The 15,986-nt window shown below is 70.5% G+C and overlaps 1 protein-coding gene across 1 annotated transcript; it reads right to left on the bottom strand.

Moving 5' to 3' along the window:
- Positions 1 to 68: 68 nt before the first annotated feature.
- SLC4A2 (solute carrier family 4 member 2) lies at positions 69 to 15,932 on the bottom strand. The gene is made up of 24 exons (XM_021538995.3): positions 15,746 to 15,932; positions 15,028 to 15,082; positions 10,311 to 10,454; positions 7,648 to 7,816; positions 7,288 to 7,523; positions 7,016 to 7,140; positions 6,634 to 6,857; positions 5,765 to 5,901; positions 5,512 to 5,692; positions 5,291 to 5,426; positions 4,970 to 5,153; positions 4,780 to 4,894; positions 4,513 to 4,697; positions 3,824 to 4,037; positions 3,516 to 3,737; positions 3,258 to 3,406; positions 2,885 to 3,079; positions 2,565 to 2,807; positions 2,349 to 2,438; positions 1,927 to 2,093; positions 1,591 to 1,844; positions 1,157 to 1,326; positions 753 to 926; positions 69 to 149 (listed from the first exon to the last, which is right to left on the bottom strand). Exons 3-24 carry the CDS (start codon positions 10,368 to 10,370, stop codon positions 69 to 71), a joined length of 3,711 nt encoding a protein of 1,236 aa, XP_021394670.2. The 5' UTR covers positions 10,371 to 10,454; positions 15,028 to 15,082; positions 15,746 to 15,932.
- Positions 15,933 to 15,986: the final 54 nt, after the last annotated feature.

Here is a 15,986-nt window from a genome sequence, read left to right as displayed (position 1 = left end):
GGCCGCTGCCCCGGCCCGCGGCGCGGGGGTCCCGCCGTGCCCACCGCCCGCCGTGAGCCGCTGGCCCGTCACACCGGCATCGGCATCTCGTTGTACTCGTCCACACCTTCCCGCTCGTCCAGGATGGGCTCGGCCTCGGCTGCATCCAGCTGCGAGACACGGCGGCTGAGGGGCGGCGAGGGAACCCCGGGAGATCCCCGGCCCAGGAACCCCCGGTCCCGGGAACCCACCGCCCCCCGGAGCCCCCTGGCCCCGGGGACCTCCCAGCCCGAGAGCCCCCTGTTCCGGGAACCCACCGACCCCCGGTCCTGGGAGCCCTCCGGCCCCGGGAACCCCCCGTCCCGGGAACCCACCGCCCCCCGGAGCCCGCCGTCCCGGGAATCCACCGGCCCCGGGAACCTCCCGGCCCGAGAGCCCCCTGTCCCGGGAATCCACCGGCCCCCGGAGCCCCCCGTCCCGGGAATCCACCGGCCCCGGGAACCTCCCAGCCCGAGAGCCCCCCGTCCCGGGAACCCACCGACCCCCGGTCCTGGGAGCCCTCCGGCCCCGGGAACCCCCCGTCCCGGGAACCCACCGCCCCCCGGAGCCCGCCGTCCCGGGAATCCACCGGCCCCGGGAACCTCCCAGCCCGAGAGCCCCCCGTCCCGGGAACCCACCGACCCCCGGTCCTGGGAGCCCTCCGGCCCCGGGAACCCCCTGTTCCGGGAACCCACCGCCCCGCCTCCCCACGGACAGGCGACGAAGGCACTTACACACTTCATTTCCCGGTCGGTGAAGATGCGGCTGAGCAGGCACATGCGGAGCGGCACCGTGAGGATGAGGATGAAGGGGAAGGCCAGGGAGGCCACAGTGGACATGACGGCCCAGAGCACGGCCAGGCAGGCCAGCTGCAGCGCGGTGAACAGGTGCATGCGCAGCGTGCGCACCTGGGCACAGACGGGTGTCAGGCCGGGCCACCGGCCGGGCCCCGTGTCCCCGTCCCACCGCGGGCACAGCTTGGCCCGGGGCACCCCCAGAGTCCCCGGCGTGCCCTCTGCCCCTAAGCAGGGCTCTGCCACAGCCTGACTGGCAGACACCGCAGTGCCCCCACACAAGGGCAGCGCAGCCTGGCTGCTGTCCCGGACAAGGGTCCTGCCTCCCCAGGCCCCCTCCCCACCTTTTTGACGTAGGTGACGTCAGGGTGGTGCTTGGGGGGCATCAGCAGCAGCTGCAGGCGCTCGTAGAACTGGATGCCATTGAGGGAGGTGACACCCATGTAGAGGAAGATGCCGAAGAGCACGGCCAGCGGGATCTGCCGCAGCAGGTCCCCGATGACGATGGACAGCCCTGAGCCGGAGCAGCGTCAGCCTGGAGAGGGGGCTCAGCACAGCCCTCCAGCCCCACTTCCCCCTGCCCACTTAACCCCCTCACATGGGAGGAGCCCGCATCCCTGTGTCTGCTGGGAACAGGATGGCCACACCAATTTGGCCGGGGCTCAGGGTGCCCCAGCTCCATTCCCCACACTGCCCCCTCCCCAGCGCAGCCCCCGTGGCTCCCCAGCCCCCTCCCCACTGCGCTGCAGTCCCCTCAGGACCCGAGGGCCGGACCTACCCACAAGCACGGCCACCAGCAGCCCGGTGACCCGCTGCTCCTTCACCTCCTGGATCTTGGGCTTGTCCCCAGGTGCCACGGCCTTGCTCATGACCGTGAGGGCGTTGGCGTGGGTGACGGAGCGCACGGTGGCTGCGGCAAGCCAGGGCAACCCAAAGAGCGCAAAGAAGCCACCCATGGCCACGATGAGCAGGAGGTCGAGGTGGAACCCGGAGCCCTTCTGCAGCATCCGCTCCTTCTTGCTGATGATCAGCCTGGGAACCAGGGCAGGCAGCTGGCACGGCACGGGCTTCCCCTTGCCCACCCATGCCCCCTGCTCACCCCCACTGCACTCACGTGGTGATCTGGGTCTCCATGAAGATGAGGATGAAGACAAGGATGGCAGGGAGGCCGCTGGCCACCATCATCCACACAGGGAAGGCACTCTGCACACCCAGGGGGTTGATCACCCAGCCCCGCTTGTCGGGGGCTGTCACCGAGAACCCACTGGGCACACTCAGCTTCTGCAGGGGGAGGGGGAGCCAAATGCTGAGAGGGGCTGTGCCTCATAGAGTGAGGGGGCCATGGAGGCACCGGGACCCCCAGAAGCCAGACTCAGGGAGAGGGAAGGTCAGACACTGGCACCGAGCAGGTGCAGCCATGCTGGGGACAGACAGAGCTGCTGACCTGCAGCCAGGACAGTGGGACGGGGCACAGGGGTCCCTAGGAGGGTGTGGGGTTAGGCATCCTGCCCAGGCAGTGGGCGGGTGGCTGCTCACCTGTGTGTAGGTGTCCTGGATGCTGTAGTCCACCAGCACCATCACCAGGATGGCGATGGGCACCCCGAAGTCCCCGATGAGCCTCCGGATCTGGGGGAACACCAGTGCCGGCCTGGCCACAGCCCTCCTGGCTCACCCCAGCCCCCCGGGCTCGTCCTGGCCCCACGGCCCCCAGGCTCACCCCAGCCCCACGGCCGCACGGCCGTCCCCACGCACCCGTCCGGGGAAGAAGCGGCTGTTCTTGAACTTGCGCAGGAAGAAGGCGATGAAGAAGGTGCCGGCCATGAGCACAAGGGAGAGCAGCGCTGTGTTGGGCTGCCCCGTGACCTTGGTGACACCGCGGGCAGCTGGGCTGGTGGCCAGGGCCGTGGTGTTGGCCACGGCCACAGTGCCGTTGCCCCAGGCCTCGGCCGAGCTGTTGGCGCTCAGGCAGCCGTGCAGCGGATGCTCTTGGAAGATCTGGAGCAGGAGGATGGCATGTTCAGCCCCATCCTGCCTGGCCCTGAGGTGGCCCCCCGGCTCACCCCACGGCTCACCTTGGCCAGCTTGGAAAAGGTCTCATAGATGAAGATGAGGGAGATGAGAAAGGCAAAGATCTCCTGGGTGAAGCGGGAGACGAAACGCACCAGGAAGCTGCCCTCAAAGGCCACCATGACCAGCACGATGAGGATGAGCCAAAAGCCGATCCAGACGCGCCCCACCAGGTACTCCAGTTCGTTGGACATGCAGAACTGCCCAGCCGTGAGACAGGTGGATGGACAGACAGGTGTCAGGATGGTCACAGGGCTGGACAGGGCCCTGGGCAGTGGGGCAGAGCCTGGCAGGAGGGCTGCAGGGATGTCTGCCCAGGGCAGTGGGGCTGGGGCAGGGCTGTCTCCCCAGCCCCCAGGGCAGACCCCAGCGCCTCACCGTGAAGAAAGCTTCCTCAAAGACGAGCAGCGGCCCCGAGAAGCCGATGACGAGCAGGGGCTGAGCACCCAGCAGGCAGAAGAGGACACCCTGCAGCGACGTGGAGATGATCAGCTCCGACACCCCGATCAGGTCCTGCGTCTTCTCCCCTGCGGCAGCACAGGCTCAGGCACGCCATCGGGGTGGGCACGCAGAGCGGGCAGCACCGCCTGCAGCCCCGCAGCTGCACCGCCCCGGCAGCCCCACAGCCCCGCTCACCCAGCAGCCCCCCGAAGGTGATGGCAGGCGACAGCGCAGCGAAGTAGATGAAGATGACGGCAGCAATGCACTGGGGGTCCAGCGCATCACGGAAGTCGCTCAGGTACTGGGGGTACCTTCGCCGCACGTCCCGGATCAGCCCCCCGAAGGGGCGCCCCGTGCGCCTCAGGGGGTCGTCGTCCTCCTCGGCCTCATCCTCCACCACCTTCAGCTTCAGCAGAGCTGGGGGCGAGCAGATGCAAGACAGAGACAGTGAGACCCCAACAGCTGGGACACCCCAAACCCCGCCCTGGCCCCAGCCCTAGCACCTTTCTCCTCAGGGGACTTGGGCTCCAGCAGCAGCCTCCGCTCCTGCTCCATCCTCTTCTTCAGCATCTCGCGCTGGAAGTGGGCGACGCTGCGCAGCAGCTCCTCACCCTGCACCTCGGACGGCGGCAGCACCACGCTGCAGTCCAGGAACTCGTTGATGGCATTCAGAAGGTCGTGACGGTCGTCAGCCAGGTAGGCAGCCTCGTGGAATTGCTGGGGGGCCACGGCAGGGTCAGTGCCCACAGCACGGCTCTGTGGCTCCTGAGAGCCCGGTACCGCGCAGCCCCGAGCCCACGGCCTCAGGGTGGCCCTGGTCCTGGCACGGCCCTGAGCCCCCAGCCCTGGCAGAGCCCTGCCCCCTCCCCAGTACGGCCATGAGACCCCAACACAGCAAGGCCTACCTGGCAAACTGCCATGGCCCCAAGCTCCCCAGCCCCAACAGGGCTCCAAGCCCTCATCCTGGCATTTCTCTGAGACCCCAGCACTGGCATAATCTGAGCCCTCCAGCCCATCCCATCCGAGTCCTGAGCTGCTGGCTCCATCACAGCCCCAAACCCCCAATCCAACGGTGTCTCAAGACCATAGTCCCCGCACAGCCCTGGACCCCCACCCTGGTACAGCCCCAAACCCCTCAGCCTGGCACAGCCTGACCCCCGCCTGGCAGTACCCCCGTGCCCTGGGGCAGCACCTTGTCGGACATGAGGGTGGAGATGGAGCGCCCGATCTCGTGATAGTCCATGTGGGTGCTGCTGGGGCCCAGCAGCACGAAGAGGAAGCGCACAGGCACCGGCACCTCCAGCACGGCGTCCAGCTCCACGGCCTCCTGCAGCCGCACAAAGGCCATGGTGGGCTGGTCCAGGAACTCCACACAGCCTGCGGGGCACAAGGGCCACAGGGGTCACCAGGGTGCCTGGCGTGAGGTGCCCACACCCCTGGCCCGCCCACCCCTCCATACCCACGAGCACCACTGTGGCCTCAGCGTTGTCCGGGATCTTCTCCAGCAGCTTCAGCTCGTGCTTGGACTTGGAGCGAGTGATGCCGGCTGGGGGCGTGGGAGTGAGGACCTCCCTCTGTGGGGACAGAGTGGGGGGCTGGTCAGGGCCCTTCCCCAGGGCCCGGGCAGGGCTGGGGGCCGTGGCACCCACCTCCCGCTCCACGTCGATGCGCGTGTCGTGCTCGCCGGCGTGGCCAGCTATGAGGGGCTCGGTGACGGCTGGCTCGCTGCCCTCAGCCACGTGGTTGGTGCTGTGGTGGTGCACGAGCAGGGAGCCCAGGCTGCCCGCCGAGATGTTCCGCGGGAAGGAGAACTCCTTCTCGTCACTCGGGTGGCTGCGGGACAGGGACAGGGCTGTCCGTGGTGGCCCAGTGGCACAGCCAGTGCCCGGATCCCGGGGACAGCATCAGCCCCACAGCTCAGGGAGCACAGCCCGGGGGCAAGGGGCTGTGTTCGTGCCCCCCATGCCCACCTGTGCTTGAGCAGCAGCGCCCGCAGCACGTTGGCACGGTCCTCAGCCCGGATCTGGTCCGTGATGACCATCTGCTCCACCACCTGGTGAGCCACCCCCGGCAGCGTCTTCTGGTCCAGGTCCAGGAGCACGGCCCCTGGGCAATGGAGGGGGGGCTGAGGCCAGCAGGGATAGGACCCCGCCTCACCATCAGCCCCACAGGGTGGTCTCCACCTCCCTACCGTGGGCCAGGGTCTTGCGGAGCTCCAGGAGGCTGCGGAAGGAGAGGGAGGCCACATGTGGCTTGCCCCAGCGGTCCGTCTCCTCCTCCACGTCCTCCTCAAACTTGATCCAGCGCGCCGTCTCCTTCCACTGCAGCTCCTGGTTCTTGTCCACCACCAGCTCGTTCAGCTCCACAAACACCTGCGGCACGGTCGGGTCAGTGCCGGGACCCCGGGCCCCCGTCCCTGCCCCACCCCGCCCAGGACCCCGCACCTCGTGGGGCTGCCGGTCCTGCTTGCGCTGCCGCGTGCTGGGCTCCTTGTGGTCCTTGCTGACGTGCACCGTCTGTGCCTTGGCGCTCTTCCGCACCAGGTGCCGGCGCACGCCCGGCACGTCCTCAAAGCGGTGACCTGAGGGGGGTCAGCGATGGTGGGGGTGGCCGTCTGTGGGGCCCTGCATCCGAGACCCCTGCACGGGGGACGCCGAGCCCCAGCACGGGCGGCCGTGGAGCTGTGGGATGTCCTGCCAGGGAGAGCTCAGGGCAGAGCGACCATCCCACTGCTGTGGGCAAGTCCTGCAGCTCTGGGGGGTCACTTGGTCACCACCAGCAATGCCACCAATCCAGGTGGCTCCTGGCACCGGGGCCACCTGCTCCCTATGTGCCAAGGGCTACCCATGGCTACTGGCACATGGGCTCTGCCCTGGCTGTGCTCCCGTGGGAGCTCCACAGCAAAAGCACCACCCGCTGCCCGGAGAGTCCTGGGCTGTGAGTCCCTGGGGCTGGTGAGTGCCCAGGGGAGCCACCACCACTGCTACTTTCTTCACTGGCTCCAGCTGCCCCGGGCCCAGCTCCTGGCCACGTTCCACACAGACTTGGCCCAGCCCCGGCACCAGGGATGGGTCCCCTGCGGTTGTGGCTAGCTCTGGGAGCAGGGTCAGTGCCTGCACCCAGCCCAGCTTGGCTGCAGCCACGAGGCAACCTGGCACTGCCAGCCCCACTGTCCCAAACCCACCACCCCCAGCAGTGCCAGCTCCACCACCCCCAGCCCCGCCCCAGTGGCACTGCCAGCCCCACTGTCCCAGCCCGCTCGCCCGACACAGACCGGCCACCGGCAGAGCCCCGCTGCACGGCCCTCACTCACTCTTCATGTAGTCCAGGTCAGCCGAGGCCAGTGTCTGCGCCTCCGACTCGTCCGTTGGCATCTTCTGGTAGCGGTCCTGCTCGGCAGCCGTCATGCTGCCGATGCAGCGCCGCTCGTGCAGGTTGTAGCTCCGGTGCCCCGGCTGCGACTTCGGCGCAGGGCGGCCCGGGGACCCGGCCTCGGCGGCTGCCCCGTCCCCCAGAGCCCCCTGCTCTGCATCAGGGCTGCGAGGCAGGAGCCCACCTCAGTGCCGAGCCCCCTCTGCGCCCCAGCCCTGCCCCGGGGCACTGCAAGGGGCTGTCCGGCTCCCAGCCCTGCCGTGGGGCGGCCGGAGGATGCTGCCCACCGCCCACAAGCCCAGCACTGCCCAACCCCAGCTCACCTGCTGGCCTGGGCTTCCCTCGGGGCCGTGCCCCCTCGGGGCGCAGGCGGGGAGCCGGGCAGTGCCGCGGGGGCCGCCGGCTCCTCTGCCTGGCGGTCGGTCACCTCATCCTCCTGCAAGAAGAACTGCGGGGGCAGCGGGTGAGCCGGCTGCTGGGGAGCCGTGTCCCCGCCTTGGCAGCACCAGCCCCAGCTCCTCTGGTGCCCCAGCTGTGCCCAGACACGCTGAGCCAGGGGGGCACAGCGCTGCCCCCAGCCCTGCCCTGCCCTCACCTGCACTGCCTCGGCTGGCCCGGGCTGCCGCAGCTCCTCCGCCGATCGCTCCGTCTCCGTGTCGCACGCGTCATCCTCATCCTCTTCAGCCTCCTCGATGGTGGGGGTCTCTCCGGGGACAGAGGCACGCCGGGCCTTCTTTTTGCCCTTTTTTGGGATCCCCTTCTTGCGGCGGGCATCAGAGGGCAGGTGCGTGGAGAGCGGGTGGTGGATGTGGTGGGACGACTGGCGGTGGTCTGGGGGGACCGGGAGTTGGTGTTGTGTTCCCTGCCCATTTCCTGACACTTCCCTACTCCCTGCTTGCCCCCTGTCCGCTCCCTGCCCGTCCCCTGCTCCGTGCCCGCCCTTGTCCCCGCTCACACTCGAAGTCCTCCTCGCCGTAGCTGCGCCCGGCCTCCTCAGCGTTGCGAGGGTGAGCGTCGTTCAGGATCTCCTCGAAGCGCTCCACGCCCAGGGCCTTGTTCAGGTCCTTCTCCTCCTCCTCCTCCCCGAAGGCAGGTGAGCCGGCGCCCAGCGCCTCCTGCTCGGGCTGCGGGCCGGCAGCAGGGATGAGCGGGCACACGGCAGCGCTGGCACCGCTACCCAGCGCGCCCCGCTCCCACAGCCCGGCGAGACGGGAGCCCTGGGCAGGGCTGTTTGAGCCCCGAAGGCACCCAGGGGCTGTGCAGCCTGCCCTGGGCTGGCACCCCTGCCCTGGGCTGGCACCCCTGCCCTGGGCTGGGCACCTCTGCCTTGGGCTGGCACCCCCTGCATCTTTCCCACCCCAGCACCCCCGGGCTCAGTGGTTACCCTCACTCCATGTGCCACAGCACCCCAGCCCCAGGCCCTGGGCTGTGCCCCCACATGTCCCATGCCCTGCTCTCCTCCGAACTGGAGCCCAGCTCCCCCGGTGCGGTGCCCCTGGACAGCCCCAGCAATACCAGCGCCGTGCCCATGAACAGCCCCAGCACCCCCGGTGCGGTGCCCTGGTGCCCCCCGCCCCCCGTGCTGTCCCACCCCTGCACCCGCAGAGCCCCCGCTCCGTGCCCCCTGCCCGGGGCGGGTGCCGGGGGTCCCGGGGGGCGAGGGTGGGCTGGGGGGAGGGGCTGCGGGGCAGGGGCGGGGCTGGGGGCGTAGAGGGATGTGGGGGGTGCGGGGGGTTGTGGGGGTAACGCGGGGCCGGGGGCTGCAGGGGGTGCGGGGACACGGGGGATGCGGAGCGGGGGGGCACGAAGGATGCGGGGCTGGCGGTTGCGGGGCAGCGCGGGAGGGGCTGCGGGGGCTGCGGGGGGCGCGTCCCCGGCCGGTCCTACCTGAGTCATGGCGGAGCCGCTCCCTCCGCAGCTCCCGCAGCGCTTTATCGGAGCGGCGGGACCGGCCGGGGATGGGCCCGGGGGGACAGCGAGGGGGGGCCCGGGGGAGGGAACCGGGGGGGCGGCGGCTCCGTCCCGGCCTTGCCAAATATTGACGGAGCCGCCTCGCGCCCGTCTCAAGGTGACGGCGAACGCAGAGGGCACCGGCGGCACCGCGGCACCGGCGGCGGCCCCGGAGCGACCGGCCCCCGCCCTCCCCGGAATGCACCGACCCGCCCCGGGATGCACCGGGCCCCACAGGATGCACCGGGCCCACTCGGGATGCGCCGATCCCCGCCAGCTCCGGCCCCTCGGGACGCACCGGCAGCCCGGGACGCGTCAGCCCCTCCCGCCGAGCCCCGCACAACCGGCTGCCCGGGCCGAGCTCGGATCGCCCCTGGGCTGCAGCGACCCCGCGGCCGCGCTGCCATCCCCCGGGCTGCACGGACCCCCCGAAATCCCCTCCCAGGGCTGCAGCCCTCGGCCCCTGCGGGGGCTGCACAGCCGAGCCCCCCGCCACGGCCCCAGCCAGTGACCCTGGGACCCCCAGAGTGGGAGGGCAAGGGGGTACAGCGGCACCCCAGGCTCCAGGATCTGCTGCAGGGACAGCCCTGGGCAGCGGCGGGGGAGCTCCCAGCACCCCGAGTGGGCACCCCAGAAGCACTTGGGGGTCCACGGCTGTGCTATGGCCACCCCACATGCACCCCAGCCCAGGTATCAGGGGTGGGCACAGGTATCATGGGTGGGCACAGGTGCCCCATACCCGTACCCACTGCACAGTTGCCCCTGGGCCCCCCAGGGGGGTTATCTGGAGGGTGATGTAGGGGGAGACCCAGGTGATGACCCACGCTACCCCGTCACACCCGCTGCCACGTGATGGCAGCGCTGGCATCAGACCACGTCCTGCACCTGCATCCCCCACTCTTGCCACATCCCTTCCACCATCCCCGTGACCCCTTTGATCCCCCAGACCCCCCAAGCCCCTTTGGCCTTGGCCCCACGGCCCCAGACCTGCCGGGCTCCATCCTGCACCCCAGCAGCACCCACCACGCGCCCTTGCCCGGCACCTGGCGTCACCGTGGCACAGGTGGGCACGGTGCCCTGGGTGTCCCTGGGTGCCACCGTGCTCAGAGAGCCCCCGCCAGCCCCCCTAGGCCGCAGCTTACCCGGGAGCCCCGGAGGAACTCCATTAGGACGGGGCCGGTCCCATCCCCGATCACGTGCGTGCAACAGGGGCTCGCCAGCAGCACCGGGCGGCCGCGGCGTGACACGGGGCTCAATCATTAACCCGGCCCGGGAACCGTCGCCAGAGCAGCGCTGGCACTGCGGGCACCGCCGCGGCCATGCCACCAGCGGCACTGGCACCGTGCCGGCCCCGCGGGCACCCGGCACCGCGGCACGGCTGGCCCGGCCCGCCCCGGGGGGCTGCCGTGGGGCAGTCCCGCCCCGTGGCTGAGCAGTGGGGCAGGTACCACACAGGCCTGGCAGCACCCCAGGACCCTGCCCCACACCTGAGCGAGGGGGTAGGGTAGGTGCAACGGCAGTGCCGGCGCCCCGCAGCCCAGCGCCCGGGCATCCCCCGGGTGTGCCGCGGCAGCGGGGGCTGTGCCGCGACACCCGCACCCCTCCAGGCATGGTCGGGGGTGCAGCCTCTCATCCCCCAGCCAGGGCCCGCCCCGCGGTGGCACTTACGCTCTGGCAGGCTGAGGAGACAATGTGGTGAAGCTCGGAAGACACCTGTGAGTGGGTCATGGCGCTGGCACGGCCCCCGGCGCGGCCGGCTTAGCCCTTCTCCTTCTCGCGGGGGCTCAGGGGACGCTGTCGGGGCAGCATAACCTGGGGGCGCAGAGCGGGATCAGGGGGTGCCCCCGAGCCGCGCCGCAGGCAGGGGCCGGGGCTGCCCCTCCTCGGGCTGCGCTGGCTCCGGGCTGGTTTGTCTTGGCCACCGGCTGGAATGGGAGAGCCGTGGCCAAGACAAACGCCGGGAGGGGAGCGGAGTCGGGGCAGCGGGACCCCGGGCAGGCGCCCAGCCCTGCGGGGTGCAGGCAGGGTGCCAGACTCGGGGGGCGCAGCAGCACCCGACCCTCCCGAAACCCCACACCCCTCCCCCATTTCCCCAGCCCCACCCAGCTCCCACCCACGTTCGCCCCTCGCAGCTCCCGGTGCGCTGACCCCTCCGGCAGCAGCGTGCCCGGTTTATTGCCACGGGAGGCGGCCCACGTGACGGGGGGACTGAGGAGGGTGGTGACGGGTGACTGCGTCTCACATGGGTGGCATCACCGTCCTCGTCACCCTCACCGCCGGGCTGCCAGCACGGCGGCCGTGGTGAGGCTCGAGGAGTTGCGCCTCAGTGAATGCCGAGGCTGCGGCTCCTCGAGCCTCACCGCACCCTGAATCCCACCTATTCCCAAAATTCGGTGCTACCCTGCTCCGGCTTCTCCCTAATCCCCACTCCCGTCCGGGGCCGGAGCCAGCACATCCACATTCCAGCAGGCAGATTATCCGCCCTGCCACGCCGCTCTCCTGGGGCGCCCGCCAAGCCGCCGCCAGCATTCAACCCCCCCCAAATTCAGGATGGGACCCTCCCACGGGGGGATGTGGGGCTGGGCCTCCACCTCGCTGGGTGCCGGGGCGCCGGCATGGGACGGTGTCGCCGCTGTGGGCACTAAGCAGCTTTTTGGGTTTAATCTCGTGGGCAGCTCGGGATTAGTTTGGGAACACACTGGGATTGTTCTCGGGAACGTTGTGCTTTCACCAAAACACCCAAAAAGGGGGTCCTGGCCCCCAGGTGCCACAGCAGGGAGCCAGCAGGATAGTGCCACTGGGGACACGTGGCTCCCGGGAGCCGGGGGCATGACCCCGCTGGAAAGGATGACGGACAGCTGGGGGGGCACAGGGGGACACTTCTGCTTTCCATTGCAGTCGCTGAGTCACGGATGAGCAGTGGCCGGGAACGGCTCAGGGCTCACGCCAGCCCTGTGGAAAGGGGCCAGAACAAGCCTTGATTGGTGCCCTGTGGCCAACCCCACTCCCAGGACGCTCTGGCACCCTGGGATAGGGGGACAGGTCCAGAGTAGACACCCCAGGACTGTCCCAGCGTAACCACATGGCTGCAGTGACACCACCTTGCCCTCCTCTCGGGCAGGAGGGTCAGGACACACAGCCGGGGCCATGGCGGTGACAGGACCGTGCCGGTGCCGGTGCTGGCACCGCCGCCGGCCGCGCCCTTCGCACGGCCCCGCGGCACAATGCGTGCTTGTGAGAGGCCGGGCCGCCCCGATAAACGGGGCAGGACCGCGACCCCGGGTGGCTGCCAGCCCTGGCCACGCTGGGAATGACCCGTCGCTGCCACGGGCGCTCAGCGCCGCTGCCACGGCCACTCCCGCGCCGCCGGAGTCACATTCCTGGGACCGGCCCTGGCCTGCCTGAGCTGCTGAGGCGATTAGAGGGCTTGGCCCTGGCCCCGCACTGCCTTGGGGCTGCCCGGAGGGCTCACAAGCTCCTGGACCCAGCCTGTGCCGGGACCCACCTCTGGCACCACTGGCACTGCCAGCACTGGGGCAGCGGGCCGAGCACGGCGGGAAGTGGGACCATGATGCTGGCATTCACACCGGGATACACGTGTCCACACCAGGACAATTATGTCCTGGACAGCCTGTCCACACCAGGACAACCACATCTGTCCTGGGACAATCACATCCTGGGCAGCCTGTCCACACCAGGACAATCACCTCCCCACTGAGACACCCACGTCCTGGGAAGCCAGGTCACACATCCACAGCAGGATAACCCCGTCCATAGCACAGAGCCAAAACCCCATGAGAAGAGGCAGGACTGGGAGTGGGGGACCCCCATGGCAGCAAACGTCCTCCTGCCCACTCTCCCATGGCAGTGCCCCCCTTAGCAGTAGCACCATGACTCCTGCCAGGACATCTCCTGCCACCACCATGTCACCTGGCAGATCCCTGACACGGGCTCAGTGCACACACATGTGCCGCCCATGCTTGTGCCCACACTGGCATCAAGGCTGAAGGTGACCCCCGTAGCACGTTCCCCGGGCTTGGTGGAGACACCAGCTCCCCTTGGTGACAAGGAACAGCACACCGTGCCTGTTGTAGCCTCCCTGCTGGCAGCACCTCCAGCACGGCATGTGCCAGGCAGAAGGAATGGCTGGGGCGAGGCCAGCACAGCTCAGGCTGTGCCCATCGCCTGGGCAGACATGTCCATGGAAGAGGGAAGTCAGGAGATCCCCAGATCCCTGCACCCCGAAATGGAGGAGGCCCAGTGGGGGCCCCAGCACTCTGCCCACTCCCAGAGACAGGAGAGCCCCAGCTCCCTGCAGCCCCTTGCTCCCTGCCCCATCTCACCTAGCTGCTCCTGGAAACCCCTGGGTGTCAGTGGCACCAGTGTGCCCCCAGATCCCACCCAGCAGAAGCACTTGGGATCCTGCACCCCCTCATCACCACGGGATGGAGCTGGGCCAGACACCACTGGCTCCCACCCAGCAGTTTCACACACAGAAACTTCAGAAACCAACACCAAAAATATTCACCTCCCCCTGCCCAAACCCCTGCCCACGACCTCAAAACCACCGGAGGTGGAGATGAGTCACAGCTCTGTACCCACATGGTGCCACTAGCACTGGCATTGCCACTGTCACCAATGTGCCAGGCACCCGCCACCACCTCTCTGCTGCCTCAGGGAGGCCAGGACCCCCCCACACAGCACCAGACCCGCAAGAGCCTCCTGCCATTGCCGGCGGTCCCCACCACTGTCCCCGTGCCAGCCCCAGGAGGGGACAGGCACAGCTGCCCCCTGCAATCCCGTGGGGACACGCACCAGCACCACAGCTCGGTGCCTGCAGGATGGGATATCCTTGAGGGGTGGTCTGGCCACAGGGACAGCCCCTGTGGCACCTGCGGCAGGGCTGGAGGCCGCCCTGCACCCTGGGCTGCCGGAGCCCAGCGGGGAGGTGTCGCTCCCGCCGTGCCACCCCGGCCCCAGCACGGGCTGCACCCCACTCACCCCATCGCCCGCCGAGCCGGTCAGCCGGGGCTCCGGCAGCTGCGCCGCTCCCGCCCCCCAGGCCGGGCTCCTGCCCGCGGGAAGGACGCGGGACCCCGGCACGGCAGGGGCGAGGCCCGTCCGGAGCCGGCCCGCGGGCAGCGGCGCTGTGCCCGGAGCTGCCGAGCGCTGCCCGCAGCTTTATCCCGGCTCCGGAGGAAAACAACCCGCGGGAGCAGCGGCGGCAGCGCGAGCCTTTGTTCCGCGGAGCAGCCCCGGATCCGATCAGGGAAGCTCTGCCAAGTCCTTCGCCGTGGCTCCCGTGGCGACCCCACTGCCGCCCAGGCGTCTTTGGGGACACAGGGGACACGACCCCCTCCGTAAGCGCAGGGTCCCGCCTCGGGCGAGGGTTGTGTCCCCCCACCCTTGGCCTGACGCCCCTGGAATGCCCCAGCGCGGCGCTTCGGGCAGCCAGCCCGGCCCCTGCGGCCGCCGCGTCCCGTCTAATGACAGGCTGCGGCTGTGGGGGCTGAAACGGGGACAGCGCGGGGACACGGCTCCCACGGTCCCTCCCTTCCGCCGGCTGGAACGGCGCTCCCGGGCAGGGTGGCACCTGGGTCCCCCTCAGCCCTGCGCAGGGCACGGGGTGCCAGGAGGGTGCCCCAGCCCATCCTTCGGAGCCTGCCGGCAGCCCCATCTCCTGCAGCGTCCCTGCCCGGCCAGGACAGGTGACAATGCAGGTACAGACCTACCCGAGCCCCGGGAACGGAAGGGCTGCCGGCAGGGAGGCGAGGCGCCGGTGCCAGCGGATCGTTAGAACGATCAAATCCCGGTTTTTTTGGCAACCGCTTGAAGTGGTGCAGCGACCCCGAAGGGCTCGACAGCAGGTTCCCAACTGGAGCCCTCCTCCGTGGGGGGACGGGGCAGGCACGGAGCCCTTCCCGCAGCACTGGGAGCTGCCAACAGAATTCCACCACGGAGCAATCCCAGATCCCGTATCAAAACCAAAAGGGTCTCTGCAGCTGGGGAGAAGCAGCCACGGGCAACGCAGCCCCCAAAACCTGCTCCCACCCCAAACCTGCTGCCGCCTCCCCGGGGACACGCTCCCGGGCCATGGGAGCCCACGCTCCGTGGGAGAGCCCCGGCTGGAGCCGTGCCCGGCGTTGCTCAACCCCGGATGGTTTCGCAAGGGGCAGTGCCCCGGCACCCGGCGGCTCTCAGCGGGCACCGCGCGACTCCCCGGGCCCCCGGACCCTCCGTTCCGGGGCAGGGTGGCTGGATGAGCCCAGACCCCTTCCTGGCCCTGTGGAGCCCTCGGACCCCTCGGCTCCCGGGAGCGGGGGGCTGCAGGGTGCTCCGGACCTGGGACAGGGACACACGGCGGGTCCCCAGCCCCGTCACTCACCTGCCGAGGGCTGCCGGGCTCAGGCGCCGCGGGGCAAGCGCATGGAGCGGCCTCGCTGTAAGAGAGGGACGATGGTGGATGCGGGGTCCTGGCTCCCCCGTGCCCCCGGGATCCAGCGTCACCCCGAGAGCAGGCTCCGGGGGCACCTGGGACCGCCCGGCGCGGAGCTCCGGTGGCGGCGGAGAGCGGCCGAGCTTCAACGTCCCGGGCAGCATCGCTGCGGGCCGGGAGGGGTCCCGGGTGTCCGGGAGGGGTCTCGGGGTGGCCCTGGGGGATGCCCGGGCTGGGCATTGCTCCACCTGGAGCCGAAGGAGCCAAGGCACCCGGAGCATGTGCCGGGAGAACCGGAGTCCCGGGGCACGGCACAGCCCCCCTGAACCCCCCCAGCGCGGCAGGGGCCCCGGGGAGGAACTGGGAGAAGCACAGCCGCGGCCGCGCCGGGACCTGGGGTTGCCAGGGCGGGGCAGGACGGGACCGGGACCGGGATCGGAGCTGCCGCGGGCGGGCGGGGAGGCAGTGGAATGGAGGGGGCTCGGTGAGAGAAGCGTGCGGGGACCGGGGACAGCACCGACTGGGACGGGCGGCACCGGGAGGGTGGGGACACTGGGACGGGACCAGGAACGGGACCGGGACCGGGACCGGGACCGGACCAGCCGTGCTGAGCCCCGCCAGCCTCACCACCTCCGTTCACGATCCCGGTGCCGGTGCCGCTGCTTACCGGACGGTCCAGCCGCGCCGGGCGGGTCTGCGCGTTCCCGCGGGGCGGAACGGCGGGAGCGCGCCGGGGCGGGGCGGCACCGGGCGGGTCCGCACCGCTTCCGGCACCGACCCAGCGAGCGCGGAGACCGTCCCCGCAAGGGATCCCCACCGGGCGCCCGCGCAGCGGCGCTGTCCCGCGGGGGGCGGCGGGGGGAGCCGGGGGTCCGGCGGGGAGGCGGCGGGCGGAGCCGGGGCTCGAA

Source organism: Lonchura striata, chromosome 1 (assembly GCF_046129695.1).
Source record: "Lonchura striata isolate bLonStr1 chromosome 1, bLonStr1.mat, whole genome shotgun sequence".
Taxonomy (NCBI): Eukaryota; Metazoa; Chordata; class Aves; order Passeriformes; family Estrildidae; genus Lonchura; species Lonchura striata.
Note: the sequence above shows the minus strand (reverse complement) of the source record. Positions and strands in the feature narration are given on the sequence as shown.

Bases quoted from the DNA above. Each gene is read 5' to 3' on its own strand.
- SLC4A2 (XM_021538995.3), bottom strand. From the start codon at position 10,370: ATGACCCACTCACAGGTGTCTTCCGAGCTTCACCACATTGTCTCCTCA. The intron at 3,407-3,515 runs GTGAGCGGGGCT...GTGCTGCCGCAG, and splicing joins CACCTTCGGGGGGCTGCTGG to GGGAGAAGACGCAGGACCTG. The intron at 1,327-1,590 runs GTAGGTCCGGCC...GCTCCGGCTCAG, and splicing joins GCTGGTGGCCGTGCTTGTGG to GGCTGTCCATCGTCATCGGG.